The following is a 21354-nucleotide window of genomic DNA, read 5'->3' as shown; positions in this document are numbered from 1 at the left end:
AAATGTACTTACTGGGGTGGGGAAAGGGTCAGGAGTGTTTTAAAGCTAAAGATTTTTAAAGCTGAGGTTTTTTTTGTTGTTATGGATACAAAAACATCAAAGACCACAGTTTTTGTTTGGTTTTGTTTTTGTTGCCAGTCTTGGGGTTTGAACTCAGGGCCTGAGCACTGTCCCTGGCTTCTTTTGGCTCAAGGCTAGCACTCTGCCACTTGAGCCACAGTGCCACTTCTGGCTTTTTCTATTTATGTGGTGCTAAGGAATCGAACCCAGGGCTTCACGTATATGAGGGGAGCACTTTACCACTAGGCCATATTCCCAGCCAAGACCACTGTTTTAACTTAGGAAAAGGTAAAATTATTCAGTCAATACATAGATCCTTTTTTGTTGTTGGTTGTAAGGCTCATTGAACTCAGGGCCTGGGCACTGTCCCTGAGATTTTTTCACTCAAGACTAGCACTCCACCACTTTGAGCCACATCATTACTTCTGGCATTTTCTGATTTTACTGGAGAGAAGTCTCACAGACTTAACTGCCTGGGCTGGCTTTGAACCATGATCCTCAGATCTCAGCCTCCTGAGTAGCTAGGAATATAGGCTTTTTAAGTGTTGGTATTTTTTAATTAAATTTTGTTGACAAGGTGTTGTGCAAAAGGGGTAGAATTTAGGCAGTGAGTACATTTCTTGTGATATCTTACACCCTCGTTTTTCCCTTCTAAGTGTATTTTTTGGTGCCAATAATGGGACTTGATGTCAGGCCTCAGGTGATGTTCCCTAGTTCTTTTACTCAAGGCTAGTGCTGCACCACTTGAGCCACAGCTACTCGTTTTCTACTGGCAAATGGGAGGTATGAGTCTCACAGACTTTCCTACCTGGGTTGGCTGTGACCCATACATGATCCTCAGATCTTAACTTCCCGAGTAGCTATGATTATAGGCGAGCCACCAACATCCAGCTTTTAAAATTTTGATTTCTATGGCCCTATCATCCTGAATGTGCTCAATCTTATCTGACCTCAAGAGTTAAATTTCTATTTCTATTACTAGGGATTGAATCCATGCCCTGTACACACTAAACGTGCACTCTTACCACTGAGCTGAACCTGTAGCCCTATTCAAAACAGGTAGAGATGGCAGACCCCAGAAAGATGCTGGAAATTAGCTGAAATGTATATATTATTAGCCAAAGCACATTGCTCCAAAGTATAGCTGTATCTTAGAAGCAATTTTTATCAACACTTGTGCCCTTCTTGGGTGTTAGCCAGAGGAAGCTGTAAATCTCAACTGTCAGGAGTGTGAAGATAATCTGCCATCCTTGGGTGGGCTTCACCGTTTGATGCCTTCTACTGTTTACATTTGAGCTTCCTTCTATATACACTTCTGTAATAATTTGTCCAGATGGGGGAAATGTTTTCCTTTTTTCTTAAATACAAATGTACCGTAAGAATTCATTGAATTCTTCAAATAAGTCTTAAAAGAACTGCCAACACCCTCTAAGGAAATCTTTAGAGAAGTAAAAATTCTATTAATGATGAGATGAAGTAGATTTTCAAATTGGACCTATATTTTCTACTAGTCAACATACCCAGTGCCTAAATATACAAGTTCAAATGCAGTAATATTTTGTAACCAAAGCAACAAAGTCCTTCCTTTAAGGGGCAAATGCTCCTAAAATTTTGCTAACCCTATCCACACTTGCTCAATGGCCTTAAGGACATCCAAGCAGCTTAGGCATTACTTCCTGGGATTCCATTCACAAACCATAGACAAATACATGGAAGTCAAGCTCAGCACACCAGTTACTCATGGTAGGTGTAGGGAATGGCTACTAGGGAGATGCAATACACCAATAATAACTTGTTCATTGTTTATTGGATTGAGAGAAGGGAATACAAATGACTGAAGTGCTGTGCACTGACATGGAAAAGGTGTATTTAAAAAATATATCAGTAGAGCAAATCAAAGTTAATGTACTTTCAAACAAAAACTTTAAAAACATTTAATATACCACACATTTATAAAATAATAGTCAACAAAAAGTGTCTTGTAAATAATTAGTAGGGCAAGTGAAAATAAATATGAGACCTGAAGCTTTTATACTTTAATGAGATAAAGCAAAGAAATTTAAACTACTAAATATAATCTGAGGCAGTTAAAAAAACAGAACCCCAAAATTTAAGAACACAATCCTCTGAAACATTAATCAGTCCATACCAAATAGTTATTACATATCAAAAGCTCTAAGTGTTTAACTAGTTCCACCACAATGCCATGTAAATCTTGACAATTTAGAAAATTTTTTTGAGAGATCAACAATGACTCCTTGATCTCTACAGCTTGGTTTCTAAGTACATACATGCTTTTGTGGATCTATAGTCCCCTCACCACACGCACATTTTCAAGGAGCCAATTTTTTCCATCTGTGCCTAAAAATGTTACGACTTAGTTTTAGCACACTGAACATGAAAATGCTTTTAAGATGGGGATGCAATTTCAATCTTATAAAAATATACGAGTATTAACCAAGCCTTAAACAGAGAGGGCACTTCGCATGTGCACAAGACTTTTAGTAAAACCGACCAAACCTAGAACAGCCATTTCCAGGACTTAAGTATTAAATACTCTCTCTCCCACACTTACACAACACACACACACACACATACACACACATTTTTACACTATTAGTTTCATTAAATCCAGGGTATCTGGATTAAGTAGGTAGGGAATGGGTTATTAGTTTTCATTTGCAACTATAGGGTAGCTACTATAATAATAGCTTAACACTGAAAATTTTCAATTTAAGTTCACCCTGTTTTTAGAAAGTGTCTAAGTGTGAATGAATGCAAATTCACTTCTTTTAAGGTCTGCAATTTGTGTTAAAACAAATATAGTTTCTGAGATGGAAATGTTTTGGGCAGCAATCAAAAAGGAGAATTGAAGTCTAAATGAGATTCAAGTAAAACTAAGTAAAAATATACATTTTAGAGATGGGACAAAAGGATACTAAGACAAACATCTTCTGTCCTCCCCACTCAAGAGCAGCCATTCTTCTTCTGTGAAAAAAACTGACATGGACATGCTCCCTTTCAAGAGATGTAAGATGTATTTACCACTGCCAGGCAGAGGTGATAGGGTCAGTTCTTGTTTGCAGGAACAAACATCCTAAAAAAGAAAATTCCAAGATGGGGAGGGGTGGGAAAAGGGTTTTCTATTAATGCCATTCTAGTGGCAGAACACTCCTACTAAAATTCAGTTTATTACTGCTTGTTTTTTCAGAATAAGAAAATAATGACAATATTGGCTTTCTTTTCAACTTGGAATCCCTTTTTACTCTGCCACCTGATGAAATAGGCTCATTTGTAGACATCTGCAAATAAAACTTTCTCTGTCCAAACTACTTACCTGGGTTAATATAACACATTTATCTGGCCAATTAAGAGCAACCAAAATGTAGTTGGTATGAATACAAACCAAACTATCCTTTCCAACTCCCACTTATTCTTTACCACCCACACAGCAATCTCTGTAACAACAAAATCCAACTTTTTACCATTAATAACCAATTCCTTAAGAGGAAAAAGACAATTTCATTCTTGCTATAGCCCTTAATCAATGCATAACAAAAAGAATTAAGCACATGGAAATAGAACTACTAACCTGAATTTTGGAGCCAAAAATTCCCCTCTATTTTAATCTATGTGCAAAAAGTATTAGTACGTTTCAACTTGCACATTTGTTAGTATCTTGTGGTTGGCTTGATAGAAACCCTCAAGTCTACTATGTGCTCTAAAAGCATCATCAGTTTCAGTGAATATATACTGACTAGAAAATCCTGCCACCAAGATTTACGTTATTTCATAAAACCCTAGGTTTCTCCCCACCTTTCTATCATACTCAACTGCACATCAAATATATGAAACAGACCTCAACGGCAAATTGGCATATCAAAATGCCAGTATACATAGGATGCTGCCAGTTAAGGCAGACCTAGGGGATGAATTCACCTTGCTGCTATGGAAACCTTTGCATAGTTGTTACTCCGTTTAGTAGGAGCTATGTTCTTTTCTCCACTTTTTTTTTTTTAATACTGCACCTCAAAAGCACTCTGAAAATGCAGATCTAAGGGTGCCTGGCTGCAGCAGAATCTAACAAATCTAAGTGGTGAGTGAGCATAAATCTCAGCAAATGTCACACGTGTAGGATAGTACACTGTAACCAAGTTTGTAAACAGCTGTGGAATTTCTATGCCCATGCTTTGTTAAGGGTGTTACTATAGAGATGGGTACATTAATGGCTTCCGGGCTTATATGAATTACTTCAAAAATATGGTTCTAACTGTACTGAGGTAAAGAGAAGTTGCCACTTAATTATATAGTTATCAATGAATATTTTTATTCAAGCTTAAAGTAAAAAGTAATTTTAGTCAAGAAAAATGAAGTACCAGATAAACGGTAACAGTTATTTTAACTCAGGAGTATCAAAACAGGAAATCTTTGATTCTCTTAAGTGGTGGTCTCTGCAAAATGAATCTTAAAGAAATCATTTACACACCAATTTGATAAAATAAATCTATGACTTGTCATTTTATTTTTTTACTATGGGGTTTTGGGAGAATGCATGCTATTTTAAGGCCAAATGTGTTTTCATTCTTCTCCCCATCCCCAACATCCCTTCTCCCTGCTGCCACCCCTCCCTTCTGCCCCACAATGGAAGAATTCCTGAATCCAAGCCTTTTTCTTCTTTGTGGGTGCGGAGGGGTAGTCACGGTGACCAACAGATATATTTCAGTCTGGGCAAGGCCTAACGAACTTGATGCAAGAGTTTTTCTCCACCACGATCTTAACTTTGTGGTCATTCTCACTCTTTTTTTCTAATGTAACAGCTATGTCACCCTACTTTGCTCTGCTGAAAACAGGGAAATTTCAAGGGAGACCAAGTGTGCTGTACTCAGCTGTTGTGGGGCTTAAAAACACACAGTGTGGACATCAGGCTTTTGGTTCATTCTAAGTATGAAATTCTCAAATTAAAACTTCTTTCCCATTAAAGAACCTTTGCCGAAACTAAAAGGGGAGGAGACTGTCCACAGCACCAGTTTGAATGAGGTTCAGTATGGCAACATTGGAAAAGCTGAGAAGGAACTTACTAATTTATATGTCCCTAATATGTCAAGATACTAAGGGCAGTTAGGAGAAATAACTATGAGGTTTTAGTCCCAGTTTATTTGTAACCTGCTGAGTTCTTCTAAGTTTCAACGATATTATAAATATCCAAAGTGGTTTTACCTGCTGATTTCTACTCTTGCTGTATCCTATCAGTATGACTTCCCGAGTGAACAGTTTGGAGCAAATGATGAAAACCTGGACTGATGACTGATCTACCTCATGTTGGCATATTTAAAATTAGTTTTTGAATCTTGAATTTCTTCAACATCAGGTACCAATGTTCCTCCATGGATAAAACAAGTGTGTGAGAGGGTACCTTCAAAGTGTTACTGATTTTCCTGTACAATGTCCTTCAAGCACTGTTCTGACTATGTAGCACGTGGTACACAGAAGAGCCATCAGTTTTGCTGTGTATCTAAGTCATAGAGGAAACATTTTAAGCTGGTTTAGATTCCAAATGTATACAAATGAAGTCACTTTAATCCTATAAATACTTCTTAATTTATTTTTAAAAAATTGTGCTGTTAACCCTTTTACGGGCAACAAGCTATGTGAAAAGTACAAAACTTTTTGTCAAATGTAATATTGAGAGTGCTTTTGACATAGTTCACTGGTTTTGTCATCTGGATCAGTATATACTGCGCAACGGGCAAGGCTAAAATCCATGAACCAAGCTGCAAAGATCTCAAGCTAAATAAGGCGGAAAGATTTGGAGAAACAAAAGAAGGAAATTCTTTCCTATCCAATGAATACTCTTCAGACTAATGCACTCTTCCTATCAAGGCTTCTAAACTGTTAAATAAAGTTTTCCAAACAAGCATTTAAACTTCATTACACAGAAGAGCAACAAGAATGGTATCCTGCCAGACAAAAGGCAGGAGGGAAAAAATATATATATACTGAGTTCAATGGGTAAGCCTGGATGTAGCATAGTTCTTCACAACCGATGGGGGGAGAATTCAACATGGCGTCCAACGTTCTAAGACGTGCTTCATTTCAACTGGTTACTATGAAGCAAGGTGTACATGTTTGGCCCCAATCGGGCTTCAGAAATGGTTCTTTTTTCATGACGAGCATGTCTGTCCAGCTATCAATCATGTTTGTTTGCACCAAATCCCAAGCCATTAAAATACGACTAATTTTAAGTTAAACAGAAGTCGTCTCCTCCAAATTTGCCATCAACTATCCATGCTACTGCATTCCTCTGAATGAAGACAGGATGAAATGTACATAGGGGAAGGAGGAAGAGGGAAGAAAAGAAAAAAAGGAACCAGTTAGAAAGTCAAAATCAGTGTTAGAATACCATGAAATATCTAGCAATAATCATTAAGATAATGTGTCTACCTGATTTCTTAGGTTATATATTGCATAGTAAATAATATCAAGTGTATATTTTAGAATTTCCTGCTTTTTAAATCAACACATGCTACATTCTTTGTTACTCAATTTCAAAATCTAGTTTTACCCTCTTCTATTTTGTTTGTACATAAATCAACTATATTGAGATACTGAAATACCTAATTCAATGGTGTCACAGCATTGTACAACCATCAACACAGTTCTAAAACATTTTCACCATAATGTGAGTCGTACACTCATTCCATAAGAAACCACTGCTCTGTGTATGGAACTATGGTCACTTCTCAGTGGTATTAGAGCACGAGACCTTTTGTATCTGGCATCTTTCATTTGGTCATGAAACATCTTTCAGTTCTGAAAGTTCATCCACATGGTCTATCTTATGATAGCACTTCATCCTATTCCATTTCATATATCTGTCTCATAAAGAAATCATCAGCTTATTAAGTCTCCAATATACTCTTTGAAAGCTGTCAAATGAAATATTTAAATAACTACAGTATCTTATAATAGGCTTTTAATATTATTTAACTCTCCAAAATTACTAAACAGGTATAACCTTTAATTAGAAGTAAATGCTTTTTATAGTATGTATGTGTAAAGATTCTAGAAGATACCCACAAAGGATATACAGCTAAAAGGCTGGCTACATAGACTTCTTTTGGGTCAAGGGGTAGAGCATTCACCTAATATGTGCCAGTCCTTGAGTTCAAACTGTAGTAACACCAAAAAATTTTCACTAAAAAAAATTTCATGTGAAAAGCATCGTTTTAGGACCACATCTGTATCAGTGTGGCATAATGGAAGTTGCTGGACTGGGATCAGATCTAATAACTGAACCAAATGAACTAAAACTGGCTGGCCATCAAATTCAAGTGCAAGGGTGAATAACTTTAGTACACAGCAGTGGAGGCATAAATTTTCTTTTATGAGTAAGTCTGTTACTGTTTAGAGGGTATTTTCCTGCCTGCTCAAATCAGTTCTGCAAATTTCAAGAATGAACTTCAGAATGACTAATAAAATTAGAAAAGTACAAATACAGCTGTAGATCTATAGTGACTCAGAGTGGGACCTGAAATCAAAATAGTACATACAACAAAAAGAAAGTAGATTTTGGTAGATACTTGTTGCTCATGCTTGCAATCCTAGCTACTCAGGAGGTTAAGATCTCAAGGACTGAGATCTGAAGCCAGAATAAACAGAAAATCCATGGGGATCCCATCTCTAAACTAATTAGCAAGAAGCTGGGTTGAAGGTATGCTGAACTGGTAGAGCACAAGCTGAACAAGTGAAAAACTTCAAGTTTAATAGAGGGGGGAAAAAAAAAGAAGTAAAAGCCGTGTGCCAGTGGCTCAGGCCTGTAATCCTAGCAACTCAAAAGGCTGAGCAAAAAAAAGCTCAGGGACAGTACCCACGCCCTGAGTTCAAGTCTGTAATCCTAGTTACTCAGGAGGCTAAAATCTGAGTTCAGTCAGCCGAAGTGGTAGAGTGCAAGCCTTGAGCAAAAGGAATTAAAACTTACATCCCTCTCTCCTGGGGCTTAACGTCAAGGCCTGGGCACCTTTTCTGAGTTTTTGCACTGAAGACTGGTGCTCTACCCTTTGTGCCACAGCTCCAGTTGCAGAATTTTAATGGTTAATTGGAGATGAGTCTCAAGAGTCTCACGGACTTTCCCATCCAGACTGACTTTGAACCACAATCCTCAGATCTTAGCCTCCTGGGTAGCTAGGGTTACTGGGTGTAGGCTTCCAGTGGTAGATTTCTTCCTAGTCTTAGTTGTAGTAATCTACACATATAAAAAGGATCTTCAAGATTTGGAGTAGTTCAACAGTAGTTTTTCCTCCTTTTTTTTTGCTGGTATTGGAGGGGTTCAAACTCAGGGCATTGTGCTTTTTTGATTAGCTCGCTTGTCCTAACGTAAGCCTTACCTCCAGGCACTGCTTTTTGCTAGTTAAATGAAGATGGGAATCTAAAACTTAGGATTTCTCTGCCTGGGCTTGCTTTGACCTGAGACCCTTTGTTTTCAGCCTCCCGAATAGCTAGGATTATAGGTGTGAGCCACTCAAGCTTTTTGATTTACGTCTCTTGTAGCTTTTCACTTCTATCTCTCACTGCATACCCTCCACCTGTCAATACAATTTAGCCAAGCCCTAGACAAGGTGTGCCACAAGAGGATCCTGAGAGAGAAAAAAGCAGAACCATCAATGTTACCTTGATGAATTCCTTTCCATCATTAGTTAGCTTCAGAACCATTGTTTTTCTTACAAAAATATTTAAGTGGCACACAATGACCAAAATGATTCACTTACCTGTTTTTCTAGGCAAATTTTATTCTCTTTGAAAGAAGGCCATTTACATAAAATTTCTCATTACCTCTTCTCTTTAGTACTGATACTCTGTTAAATTAAGCCTTGTCCTTATCTGCCAGCTTTATAACTTCCAGACTCAGCTGTGAAGACCCTGCAGCACTCACTAAGCCTTGTCATGTGTTGCTTCTTCACCTACGTGAAATGGGGGTTAAAATGATACTCTGGATAAGTGTGGGATAAACACCTCTTAGCCCAGCCTTAGGGAGTCTGAGGAAGGAGGACAGACAGGAGTTTGAGGCAACCTGGGCTACAAGACCTTTCTCAAAAAAGGAGAAAATTTCACCATATGGTTAAGATTTTCAGCAATATTTTCTCTGTGTGTGGTCCTGGGGTTTTAATTCAGGGTTTGGATGCTATCCCTGGGCTTCTTTTTGCTTAAGGCTAATGCTCTACCACTTGAGTCAAAGATACACTTTTTAGGTGTTTTTTTTATTTTTAAAGTAGCTTATTTGTGATAAGAGTCTCATGGACTTTCCTGCCTGGGCTGGCCTTGAACCATGATTCTCACACCTCAGCCTCCTGAATATCTAAGGTTTCAGGTGTGAACCACTGGCACACAGCTGCCAGTAGGAATTGTTTTTTTTTTTTGGTTGGTTGGAAGGCTTGAATTCAAGGCCTAAGTGTTGTCCCTGAGCTTTTTTGCTCAAAACTAGTGCTCTAACCACTTTGAGCTACACAGCTCCACTTCTGGTTTTCTGGTAGTTCACTAAAGAATCTCATGAACTTTCCTGCCCAGACTGGCTTGGAACCTCCATCCTCAGAATTCAGTCTCTTGAGTGAGTAGTTAGGATTACAGGTATGAGCCACCAGTGCCCAGGTTCAGTAAGACTTTTTTTTTTTTTTTTTAAAGTAACAGCATTGTTTCTAAATAGATATAAACAAGGTGGAGACATTCCAGTTTATTGTCTTCACTGACTTCCTTCTCCAGACAATGGACCTTAAACTGTTCTTCAAACTTTTTACTGAGTGACAAAGGGTAGAATAAAAAAGAAAACAAATGATACTCCACACTGCTTGCAAGTACTATAACTTCAAAATAAGCAAAGCTGTGTTTCCTTTCGAGGAACATAGGAACAAGGCCTTACCTTCAATATTCTGGTGGTCTATAAAAGGTGCTGGTCCCCATATTCTAACAGTGCCGTCATCTGAGGCACTGGCCATCATGGATGGGATTTGTGGGTTCCAGCTCACACAGTTCACTGTACGCGTGTGCCCTGTCAGCTCTGCTATAGGCAGTTCGCTACGTTTGTGCCAGATGTAAACCTTGTGATCTGACAATACAATAATTGAGAGAAAAGTGAAGAGTTGCTTTCCATGAGGAAAAGTCATTCTTAAATTACTATTTGTGAAATGAAAAACATCACTAGGACTTAGAGAACAAGTATGAATGCTGCCAATAGGTGACTAATATATAATAAAGCCCTTTGAACATAAACCCAAGATAGAGCCAATAAACCGAGTGGGACTATGGCGTAATAAAGCAATGTATCCGGACTCAACAATGGTAACTGTCACTTTTGCTGGTTGGTTACAAAATAACTTTACCTTACTAAGTATGTACCTTTTTATATTCACACCATCTCATGAGGTGGGTGCTACACGAATTTATGCTTTCATGGATAGTGATTGGGGTACTGAAGTTAAGTGACATATTCTTGCTTCTCAGTTCACTTCCAGGCAGGGCTCACTAATAAGTCCAGACAAGCATCTCCTTTCTAGAAGACTATAATTTCATGCAGCTTGGTTTCCTTGTGATGAGCTCATCTTGACAGAGTGCACAGTTGCAGTTCAGAGTATGTGCTGCGGGATTGAAATATCTAAGACCCTATGTGGTCTATGTGGAAATTCATGGTGAATGTGCTGCTGAAGGGGCTTTAGACTGTCCTGGCTTTAAATGACAAAGTTTAGTAGTCAGCCATTTATATGATCTTGTATGTGTGTCTCTTTGTGTATGTGGCAAAAACTAAAAGGTAGTCTTTCTTAGAAAAATAAGCCCAGTGTTTTGGTTTTTTTTTTTTTGATCAGTTGCGGGGCTTGAACTCAGGGGCTGGGTACTGTCCCTGAGTTTTTCTTGCTCAAGGCTAGCCCTCTACCACTTTGAGCCACAGCACCACACTCCTGGTTTTCTGGTGGTTAACTGGAGATATAGTCTCATGGACTTTACTGCACAGGTTAGCTTTGAACCGTGATCCTCAGATCTCAGACTCCTGAGTAGTTAGGATTACATGTGTGAGCCACAGGTGTCCAACAAATTTAGTTTTTCTATGTATTCACAGCACAATAAAAAAAAGAGTATTGATATGTATTTTTTGGGGGTGGGGGTTTCCTAGTTACTGTTAAGTATTTGCAGATTTGGTAGATCCCTCAAATATATTCCTTGCAAAATAAATGGCAAATGAGTGATGGTGACGTCCTGAGAAGAACATGCATCCAGCTGGAGTTCTACCTCTATATCATATGAGTGCCTTATAACTGTCTCATGTTTAGCCTACACAGAATGTACACAGTTTGATTTTATTACTCATCAAGGTTATTTCTTGGGGCTGGGGATATAGCCTAGCGGCAAGAGTGCCTGCCTCGGATACACGAGGCCCTAGGTTCGATTCCCCAGCACCACATATACAGAAAACGGCCAGAAGCGGCGCTGTGGCTCAAGTGGCAGAGTGCTAGCCTTGAGCGGGAAGAAGCCAGGGACAGTGCTCAGGCCCTGAGTCCAAGGCCCAGGACTGGCAAAAAAAAAAAAAAAAAAAAAAAAAAAAAGGTTATTTCTTAAGTTTGGGGCTGGAAGATGTTACTAGAGATACTGGTAGCCATTTATATTATTTTCCTTTTTTTGGTGTCAGTATTGTGACTTGACCTCTCCCTTGGGTTTTCTTTTCCCCTTAAGGCTAATATGCTACCACTTGAGGAGCTACAGCTCCACTTCTAGCTTTTTGGTGGCTAATTGGCAGTAAGACTTTCTCTGCTTTGTCTAGCTGGGCTAACTTTTAATTGGGATCTCAGATCTCAGCCTCCTGAATAGACAGGATTACAGGTATGAGCCACCAGTGCTCAGATGCCATTAATATAAATGGTACTTAATATTAATCTGGAAGATTATAGGGAGGGAGGAAGGGAGGGAGGGAGGGAGGGAGAGAAGAGGGGGGGAGAGAGAGAGAGTGTGTGTGTGTGAGGAAAAACCCTCATGTGTCATATTATCACCCTCTGGAGACCAAGGTTTTGTTGTCAAAATAGGGATGATAGGGCTGGGGAGATAGCCTAGTGGCAAGAGTGCCTGCCTCGGATACACGAGGCCCTAGGTTCGATTCCCCAGCACCACATATACAAAAAACGGCCAGAAGCGGCGCTGTGGCTCAAGTGGCAGAGTGCTAGCCTTGAGCGGGAAGAAGCCAGGGACGGTGCTCGGGCCCTGAGTCCAAGGCCCAGGACTGGCCAAAAAAAAAAAAATAGGGATGATAAACAGCTTACATAATTAAACATAACTGAAACTAGGTATTTTGCAAAGTGATTAAACAATTTGTTCCTATGTGGGTACTATAGTCCTATTTTTAATCAGACTTAATTTAGGTACATGCCAGCCAAGACAGGTGCTTTTAGGCTGGAGAATAAATTTGTTTAGGGATGGGAATATGGCCTAGTGGGTAGAGTGCTTGCCTCACATACATGAAGCCCTGGGTTCGATTCCTTAGCACCACATAAACAGAAAAGGCCAGAAGTGGTGCTGTGGCTCGAGAGGTAGAGTGCTAGCCTTGAGCAAAAAAGCAGCCAGGGACAGTGCTCAGGCCCCGAGTCCAAGCTCCAGGACTGGAAAAAAAATTTTTTTTAAAAGGCTAGCTTAGTGGAGACAGTTTAATTAACTTCAATTTTTTTGAAACTATTAGAATTATTAAACGGAATCATTCTAAATAGTCAATTCTTTTCTGGTTCAGATAAAAATATTAAATATTATAATAAACCTTATAGACATTTCTAATACTTGAAAATCATGTCCTAGAAAAAAAGCAATCATATGAAAGTACAATGATTTAGCTAATTCCGAATTTGATTCATGCACAAAATATACTCCTACATTGTCAGATCAGGCACTACTATCCTCATGCAATGTAAGGACAGCTCAGTGGTGGGGCCATTTGACCAGGGTATTCTGGGCCTTGAGCTCAATCCCCCCTCCCCCCAATAAACAAAAAACAAAAACCCACCACCAATAAAATCCCAAAGAAACAAGAAGCATCCAAACCACCCCCCTCAGAAAGAGGGAGAAAATTAAAACATACTGGGTAAATAATTCATAAAAAAAAACAAAACAAAACTATATACCCACCGGGTAGTGGTGGCTCACACTGTAATCCTAGCTACTAAGGAGGCTAAAATCTGAGGATCATAGTTCAAGCCAGCCTGGGCAGTAAAGTCTGTGAGACTCTTTTGAACACCAGAAAGCCAGAAGTGGCACTGTGGCTCAAGTGGTAGGGCACTAGCCTTGAGCTGAGGAGCTCAGGGACAGCACTCAGGTGGAGTTGAAGCCCTACAACTGACAAAAACAAAATCCTACCCCGAGTTTGCTTAAAGAATCAAAACAAAAACTGAACCTACATGTACCCTGAGTTGGGACAATTTTGGAACTTTAAACTTATCAATATACGTGTACTGAGAGTAACACAAATCATTTACCTTCACTGCCACTAGCGATGAAGTCTTCATTATGGCCTCCAAAACACGAATGAATTGTATAAAACCCTTGAGTAACACCTTGATACTTCCTTACTAAAACTCTGTCTTGTAAGTCCCATAAATGAACTCCCTGCAGGCAAAAGAAAACATAGGTATTCGTAGTTTATTTCTTTACTTTGGGGACAGGGAATGAGAGAGGAAGGACAAGATCTCACTATATAATCCTAGTGGACCTGTATTCTTATATTCCTCCTGCCTCTACCTCCCAGATGCTGGGATTATAGATGACACCACACCTGGCATTAACAAAAATTATCAAAGTAACCTGAGAATATCCCTTTCCTCAGTGGAACATTTTCGTTTCTTATGCAAAATGCCAACATTGGGATACATTTATAGCTGGTTGTGTACATTCAAGGATCAGATATACAATTTTAAACACACACAAATCACAAAGCAAAATTTTCCTTTAAAAATTTTAAAGAAGTAAACAAATTTTAATATACATACCTGAGTAGCTACATTTAACAAAGCTAATCGGCCATTTTTTGAAATTGTAAAAGACATAATAGGATGATCTTCTTGTACTCTGTAATCAGAAAAATAATTTGTCAAAAGCAAATTAAAAGTCAAGATACTCAACTTATGTGAATATGAGTGGTCTGTCTTAAACACAACAATTCTGCATGAATCATTCTTACATATTTTAATTACTACGAATGTGCATTAAGGATTCACCAGTCATCGAATCACCAACCAAAGACAAAAATTATTTTGAAAAGGTCATTCTACATACACATTTTAGGATATCAGTTAACTTTTGTTTAATGAAAATAGAAAATAGTTACATGTTCCTGTCTGTAAGGTCCTCAAAGTTGTATCCCCGAATCCGCTGGTGTGTATCTGATGCCAAAACAGTCTTCCCATCACTCAAACACCACAGGCATTGCACTCTTACCCCTTCCCAGGAGTCAAGGAGATTTCCATCCAGATCCTGAACAGGAGAAAACCACTATTACTTCTGTTACTGAATAATGAGCACAAAGTAGAAAGAAGGCTTATCTTTTTTTCTTTCTTTCTTTTTTTAAAATCTCAAACTAATTTTTCTAAAAGAGTTTTTCTTTGGTTTTGGTCCTGGGGCTTGAACTCAGGTCCCGAGATGCTGTCCCCAACCTTCTGTTCTCAAGGCTAGTGCCCTATCACTTGAGCCACAACTCTACTTTTGGCTTTTTGGTAGTTAACTGCTGAGATCCTCAGATCTCAGCCTCTTCAGTAAATAAGATCACAGAGGTGAGTCACCAGTACCCAGCTAAAGGGGTTTTTAACCATTAGAAATTATATTCACAGGGGGTATGAGGGACAAGGTAACAAACAGTACAAGAAATGTATCCAATGCCTAACGTATGAAACTGTAACCTCTCTGTACATCAGTTTTATAATAAAAAATTAAAAAAAAAGAAAAGAAATTATATTCACAAGAACTTTCATTAGAACAATGTATGAGACAGGGAAGAGTTTTCAATCTTCCCTTCAATAACCCACCATAGATAAGTTAACCAAAGTAAACGTAAACAAATAAACAATCTCTAACTCCTATGTAAAGTTTCAATTTTATTAGTAATCTTTATCACCAATGGTTTCTGCATCCATTGGTTCAACCAACCAAAAAGAAGTTTTGTTCGTACTAAACACATACACATTGTTTTGGTCATTTTTTTGTCATAATATGCTATTTACATTGAACTTACATCATATTAGGAAGTATAAGCAACCTAAAGGAGACATACAAGTATATGGAGGATATGTACAGGAACTAATCTCCTGCTCATACCACAAGATCAGTATATGAGGTACTGTCTATATAATACAAGCTGTGATAGAGGAAAAGAAATTAACACATTTTTTAATTTTATTTTGCCAGTCCTGTGGTTTGAATTCAGGGCCTGGGCACTGTCCCTGAGCTTCTTTTTGCCTAAGGCTAGCACTCTACCACTTGAGCCACAGCGCCACTTCTGCCCTTTTCTGTGTATGTGGTGCTGAAAAATCTAACCCAGGGACCCATGCATGCTAGGCAAGCACTGTACAACACATTTTATATCCTTACATGGTATTTAGGAATTAGTGTGGACATCCTTCAAACTACCACGTTTGTATTGTGCTGCTCTACAGATCAAAACTTTGCAACCATTATTTCATTAAACATATGAAGTTCTGAGACCCTACCACTTTCATTTTACAGACTAGGAAACTGCCTGGCTATTTTTTACATCGTTCCTACAACACAAGATTAACAGGGCAGCTACTGGCCAGAAAGAGACTGCAAATGAAGACTGGAAAGTTCTCTAGCAGTACTTATCACAGCAAGTCTTCAAATATTTAAAATAATTAATCTCAAGATCTATACTGTCTACACTCACCTGAAATGGTTAAAAAAACAAAGAGGGCTGGGGATATAGCCTAGTGGCAAGAGTGCCTGCCTCGGATACACGAGGCCCTAGGTTCGATTCCCCAGCACCACATATACAGAAAACGGCCAGAAGCGGCGCTGTGGCTCAAGTGGCAGAGTGCTAGCCTTGAGCAAAAAGAAGCCAGGGACAGTGCTCAGGCCCTGAGTCCAAGGCCCAGGACTGGCCAAAAAAAAACAAAAACAAAAACAAAAACAAAAAAAAAAGGGGCTGGGGATATAGCCTAGTGGCAAGAGTGCCTGCTTCGGATACACGAGGCCCTAGGTTCGATTCCCCAGCACCACATATACAGAAAACGGCCAGAAGTGGCGCTGTGGCTCAAGCGGCAGAGTGCTAGCCTTGAGCGGGAAGAAGCCAGGGACAGTGCTCAGGCCCTGAGTCCAAGGCCCAGGACTGGCCAAAAAAAAACAAAACAAAACAAAACAAAGAAAGGAAAACCCAGAAAGAACAAAAGCAGGAAAGAAAATTACAAAATATGATATGTAGATGGATGGCTAAATAGGTCTTCATATAGTATATTTTATAAAAGATACTGAATCAAACAAATTCTCTATTTAAACAAAACTGAAGCTGACAGCTAGAAGGGCAATGCATACTTACACACTGGTAGAACTGTCCACGCTGGCCTCCAGTCACAAAGCGCTTGCCATCAGGATTCCATGCCACACTTGTCAAACTGTCTTCATGAGACTGGCTCATTTTTGTCCTTAGTTCTCCTGTCTATAAGGAATAAAATTAGATAAGACCTTCTAGACAACCTTCTAAAGGAATTATGCAAAGGAAGAGAATGCAGTGGGAGGGAAGGTGGAGAAGCAAGCAAGCTGGGAGCATGGCTCAAGTGGCAGAGTAAGCACAAGGCCAAGAGGGAGGGAAGGAGAAAGGGAAGGAGGATGAGGGAGGGAGGGAGAGAGATGAGGGAAGGAGGAAGAGAAGAAAAAAAGAGAGGAGAAAAGAATAGTAATCTGGGTATCTGGTTAGCTTGGCATTCCTATTCCAAGAAACCAATTATTTTAACTGGTCTCATCAAAAGAGGGTGAGGGTAGGAATGGGGATGAGTTACAGCACTAAGAAGAGAAATTAAGGAATAGCGATATGAGATACTTTAATAAATTTCTTATCTAAAATTACATTCATAAACTAAAACATGTTTTTTTTCAAGCAAGACAATAAAAAGCTCAGTTATTTTTTCAAGCAAGACAATAAAAAGCTCAGTTATATATCTAATCTTCTCTTAAATTCTTTATGAATTGTATTCTAAAACCAAAGTTAATGCAGCTAGCAGTTTAAGAACATGACTATAGGTAGTAAAACTATGCCCTTTAACTGGGCTAAAGGTCCAAGACAATTACATTTCATATTTTAATGCTCACAATGGAGCAAGAAGATGGGAAATGAGAATCCACAAAATATGTAACCTTATCTCATTTAAAGTATCAGAAAGAAAGGATTTTCTGTACTGCTTAGCAAAGCCATTCAAAACTATTCTACATTGTTTCCAACTAAGTAAGCATATTCAATGGTTATAACCCTCAGATATCCTCCTGTTACATTTTCTAAGTTATTCAACTTAGAGGGTATACACATACCATTTAATCTAGTCCTGGTTCCATTGTGCTCAGGGATTAGAAACAGGATCTGAGAGATAATAGCTGCCCTTGGTATAATAAAAAGTACATGGGCATAATTTTCCTGTGAGAAATGGGTAATCAAAAGTAAAAATAAAAGAGTGAAAACAAAGGCTATGATTAGGAACTGGGGCCGAGAAATAAAGACACAGGGTACAAAATAGATAACTAGATGTTTCCCTTAGACTGGAAAAAAAAAAAACCAAAAGCAGCTCAGCAATCTCAATTCTTTCCCCAAGTGGCTGAATGAAGTAAAAGTTTAGAGGATAAACATACAAACAGCAGGTAAACCCTGGATGTCTTCAACTCACAAATATGTTAACACAAATTTAGGGGCAGAAATGTTTCCTTTTTCTTATGTTATGCTCAGGATATTATGTATATTAGGCTACTGAATTAAAACTTACCTAGAAACACAATAAATTGCAAACTAAAAGACCACCCTTTCAGAACAACTCTAAATTTATCCAGGAGTCAGCATAATACAGGTATGTATGGTTAGGATATGTATTACAACAGGATTTAATTAACAGAAATTCAGAACTACCACTATAGGCCCTAAAGATTACATCCCTATTATAGGATTAAGGCTATGTACTCCTCCCTTTGAAAAGGGAAAGAAATTCTTTATTTTTTTTTGTTTTGTCTTCTTCAAGTTAGATTCACTTTAAGCTCTTAAGAAAAACCATGTCATAGTCTGTGACTTTGCACCCCACTAAACCTAGTTATAAGTATAACATTTATTAACTGTTAGCTCCATACAAACAACACAAAAGATACTTTGGGGAGAACTGGAGGCTTTGATTATGAAACAAATATTAGACAATTAGATACAGTATTCTTAAATATAAGTGCTATGTAAGACAATGTTACTCTTTAGAAGATACAGCTTGAGTAGTTGTAAAACATCTGTAATTTGCTTTAAAATGTTTTAGATAGAGATATCTATATAAGTAGATATGCATGTGTATATGCACTGATGCATATATATACGCCTATGCAGTAGGGACATCAACCTTACTACTGTAATAGAATTAGAATCACCTGTTTTAACTGCAGGTACATCTTATTATTCATTCTGTTCATCACATCAGTCTAGTTACTTGAGTCATCTCTCTTTTAAGAGACTTCAGATTCAAAATTCTATTTTACTCAGTTCTATTTTTATGCAAAATAAACCATAGCTTTGACCATTCCTCTGCTAAGATGAAAAATACATATTTATGTTATATATAAAATTTCTATTACTTAATCAGTTGGCTTACATAAGTTTAAAATAAGCCATGCACCAGCAGCTCATACCTGTAATCCTAGCTACTTTGGTTGAAGGCCAGACACACCTGGGTGGGAAGCATGACACTATCCCCCAAATAACCAGCATAAATCAGGGCTGGAGGCCTGGTTCCAGGGTTAGAGCACCAGCTTAGAAAATGATGTCGAGAACACCAGTACTGCCAAAAAAAAAAGTTATGTTTTCTTTTCCCCAGTCCTGGGGCTTGGACTCAGGGCCTGGGCACTGTCCCTGGCTTCTTTTTGCTCAAGGCTAGCACTCTACCACTTGTAGCACTACTTCTGGCCTTTTCTGTATATGTGGTACAAGGAATGGAACCCAGGGCTTCATGCATGCTAGGCAAGCACTTTATCACTAAACCAACTTTCCAGACAAAAAATGTTTAAAATAAACAATATATATTCTACAAGGTGAAGCAAAACATTCTACAAACGCTTACTGACCATTCTTTCAAAAATTCTGTTATTCAGCACAGTAAACTTACAAAGATTCATGATAGTAATTTGGGCTGAACATTGTTCTGTAAATGGAGAGTTACCACAAATCTAAGCATGAGAATGCTGTACATAAAGCCAAATAAACCAAAGATGGAACTCCCTTACTTGTACATTCCAAAGCCAAAGCTCAGAGCAGTCGTCTGGGCCACAGGCAACAAGATAGTTGTCATCCGGACTCCATGCAATGTAAGAAACTCCGTAAGCATGTCCTTCTAATGTCTTAAGAAGTTTCAGCAGGTGTGTATCCTAGGGGGAAAACAGACAACAGCTAACTGCCAACCCTAAAAGACATTGTTCTCTAGAGGAAACACCTGAGGGTGCACCTGATATGATCACAAGCAGAGCTCCAACAGCTTACTTCATAAACACCTGTTCACATTTCTACATCTACTTACTTTTATACAAAAGACACTATGTTAGATAGAAATGACACCAAATCTGCCATTAGCAAACAAACTTTTCAAGAAACTGAAAAGAGATGGGTAAAAAGAGCCCCTGGGCTGGGAATATGGCCTAGTGGTAGAGTGCTTGCCACGTATACATGAAGCCCTGGGTTCGATTCCTCAGCACCTTTAGAAAAAAGCCAGAAGGGGCATTGTGGCTCAAGTGGTTGAGTGCTAGCCTTGAGCAAAAAGAAGCCAAGGGCAGTGCTCAGACCCAGTTCAAACCCCAGAACTGGCAAAAAAACAAACAAACAAAAAAAAACCCCAACCCACCCGCCAAACCCAAAAATAGCCCTTTATTTTTTGCAGGTGGTAGGCCTTAAACAGGGCCTGAGCCTTTTTTTTTGCTCAAGGCTAGAACTCCACTACTCAAGCCACAGCATCACTTCTGGCTTTTCCCAAGTAGTTTTCTGGAGATAAGAGTCTCAGGGACTTTCTCGCTTGGGCTAGCTTCAAACCACGATCCTCAGATCTCAGCCTCATTATTTTTTAAGTGCAGTTCAGTGATTTACTCAGTTATACAACTTTCATCACTAATTTTATGTTTTTTATAGGTTCTCTAAAGAAATCCCATACCCATTAGCAATCTCTTGTGTCTCTCACTATGGCTCCTGCTGTTACGATTTCTGGTTTTATGGATTTGCCTATTCTGGACACTATAAATGGAATTATACGGTCTCTAGTAAGTGGCTTCTTTCATTTCAGGGGTTCATCCTGGTGTACACGAATGTTGCTGCTGAATAATCAGTTTAGAGATATACTTAATGTACATTCATTAGTGGGTTTCTGCTTTGTAAAAAAATGAGGCCATATGAACATGTATTTTGTGTAAATGTCATTTCTCTTAGAAATGCATGTACTCTACACATGTAGAGTGGAATTCCCGAGTCCTAAGTCAACTCTACATTCAATACTTTTTTGTGCTGATCAAGGCAATATCCCTGAAGTTTTGTGCTCACAGCTAGCACCTTACCACTTGAGCCACAGCCTACACTTCGGGCTTTTTTTGGTGGTTAATAGAATTAAGAGTGTCACAACAAACTTTCTTGTCCAGGCTGGCTTCAAACCATGATCCTCAGATCTCAGCCTTCTCAGTAATCCTCAGGATTACAAATTGGTTTACATTCAGTACTATGAGTAACTAACTGCTAAACTTTCCCAAGGCTCCAGTAACAATCTTTTAGAAATACTTAATAACTTTTGTACACTTTAATATAAAAAACTATAATCCTAAAAAGATAAAGTTAAATACAAGGTAATGACATTAATAATAATACTTCTTCAAATGTATGGTGCCAAGTCAGGTATCAGTAGCTCATACCTGTTAATCCTAGTGACTCAGGAGGCTGAGACCTGAGGATCATGGTTCCACACCAGCCCTGGCAGGAAGCCTCCAAAGACTATTATCTCCACCAAACTACCAAAACAGCTGGAAATACAACAATGGCTCAAGTGATAACATGCTAGCATGAGCAAAACA

At 38.6% G+C, this 21354-nt stretch overlaps 1 protein-coding gene and 1 long non-coding RNA gene across 3 annotated transcripts in view; one reads left to right on the top strand and one right to left on the bottom strand.

The window, feature by feature from the left end:
* Positions 1 to 703: 703 nt before the first annotated feature.
* Positions 704 to 21261, top strand: LOC125359722. Its single transcript, XR_007212608.1, has 3 exons — positions 704 to 717; positions 12043 to 12045; positions 21038 to 21261. It is a non-coding gene; the product is annotated as an uncharacterized LOC125359722 (long non-coding RNA).
* Wdr26 (WD repeat domain 26) overlaps positions 2075 to 21354 on the bottom strand; it is a 41254-nt gene continuing 21974 nt past the window's right edge. For both annotated transcript variants that reach the window (XM_048357600.1, XM_048357601.1), the window contains exons 8-14: positions 19537 to 19677; positions 16619 to 16738; positions 14402 to 14547; positions 14064 to 14142; positions 13554 to 13683; positions 9971 to 10156; positions 2075 to 6361 (exon numbers count right to left, since the gene is read on the bottom strand). In XM_048357600.1, the coding sequence (XP_048213557.1) occupies positions 6336 to 6361; positions 9971 to 10156; positions 13554 to 13683; positions 14064 to 14142; positions 14402 to 14547; positions 16619 to 16738; positions 19537 to 19677 (828 nt within the window). In that variant the 3' untranslated portion in view covers positions 2075 to 6335. The remainder of the gene's footprint in view (positions 6362 to 9970; positions 10157 to 13553; positions 13684 to 14063; positions 14143 to 14401; positions 14548 to 16618; positions 16739 to 19536; positions 19678 to 21354) is intronic.

Source organism: Perognathus longimembris, chromosome 11 (genome assembly GCF_023159225.1).
Source record: "Perognathus longimembris pacificus isolate PPM17 chromosome 11, ASM2315922v1, whole genome shotgun sequence".
Lineage (NCBI taxonomy): Eukaryota > Metazoa > Chordata > Mammalia > Rodentia > Heteromyidae > Perognathus > Perognathus longimembris.
This window is presented reverse-complemented; position numbering and strand designations above follow the sequence as displayed.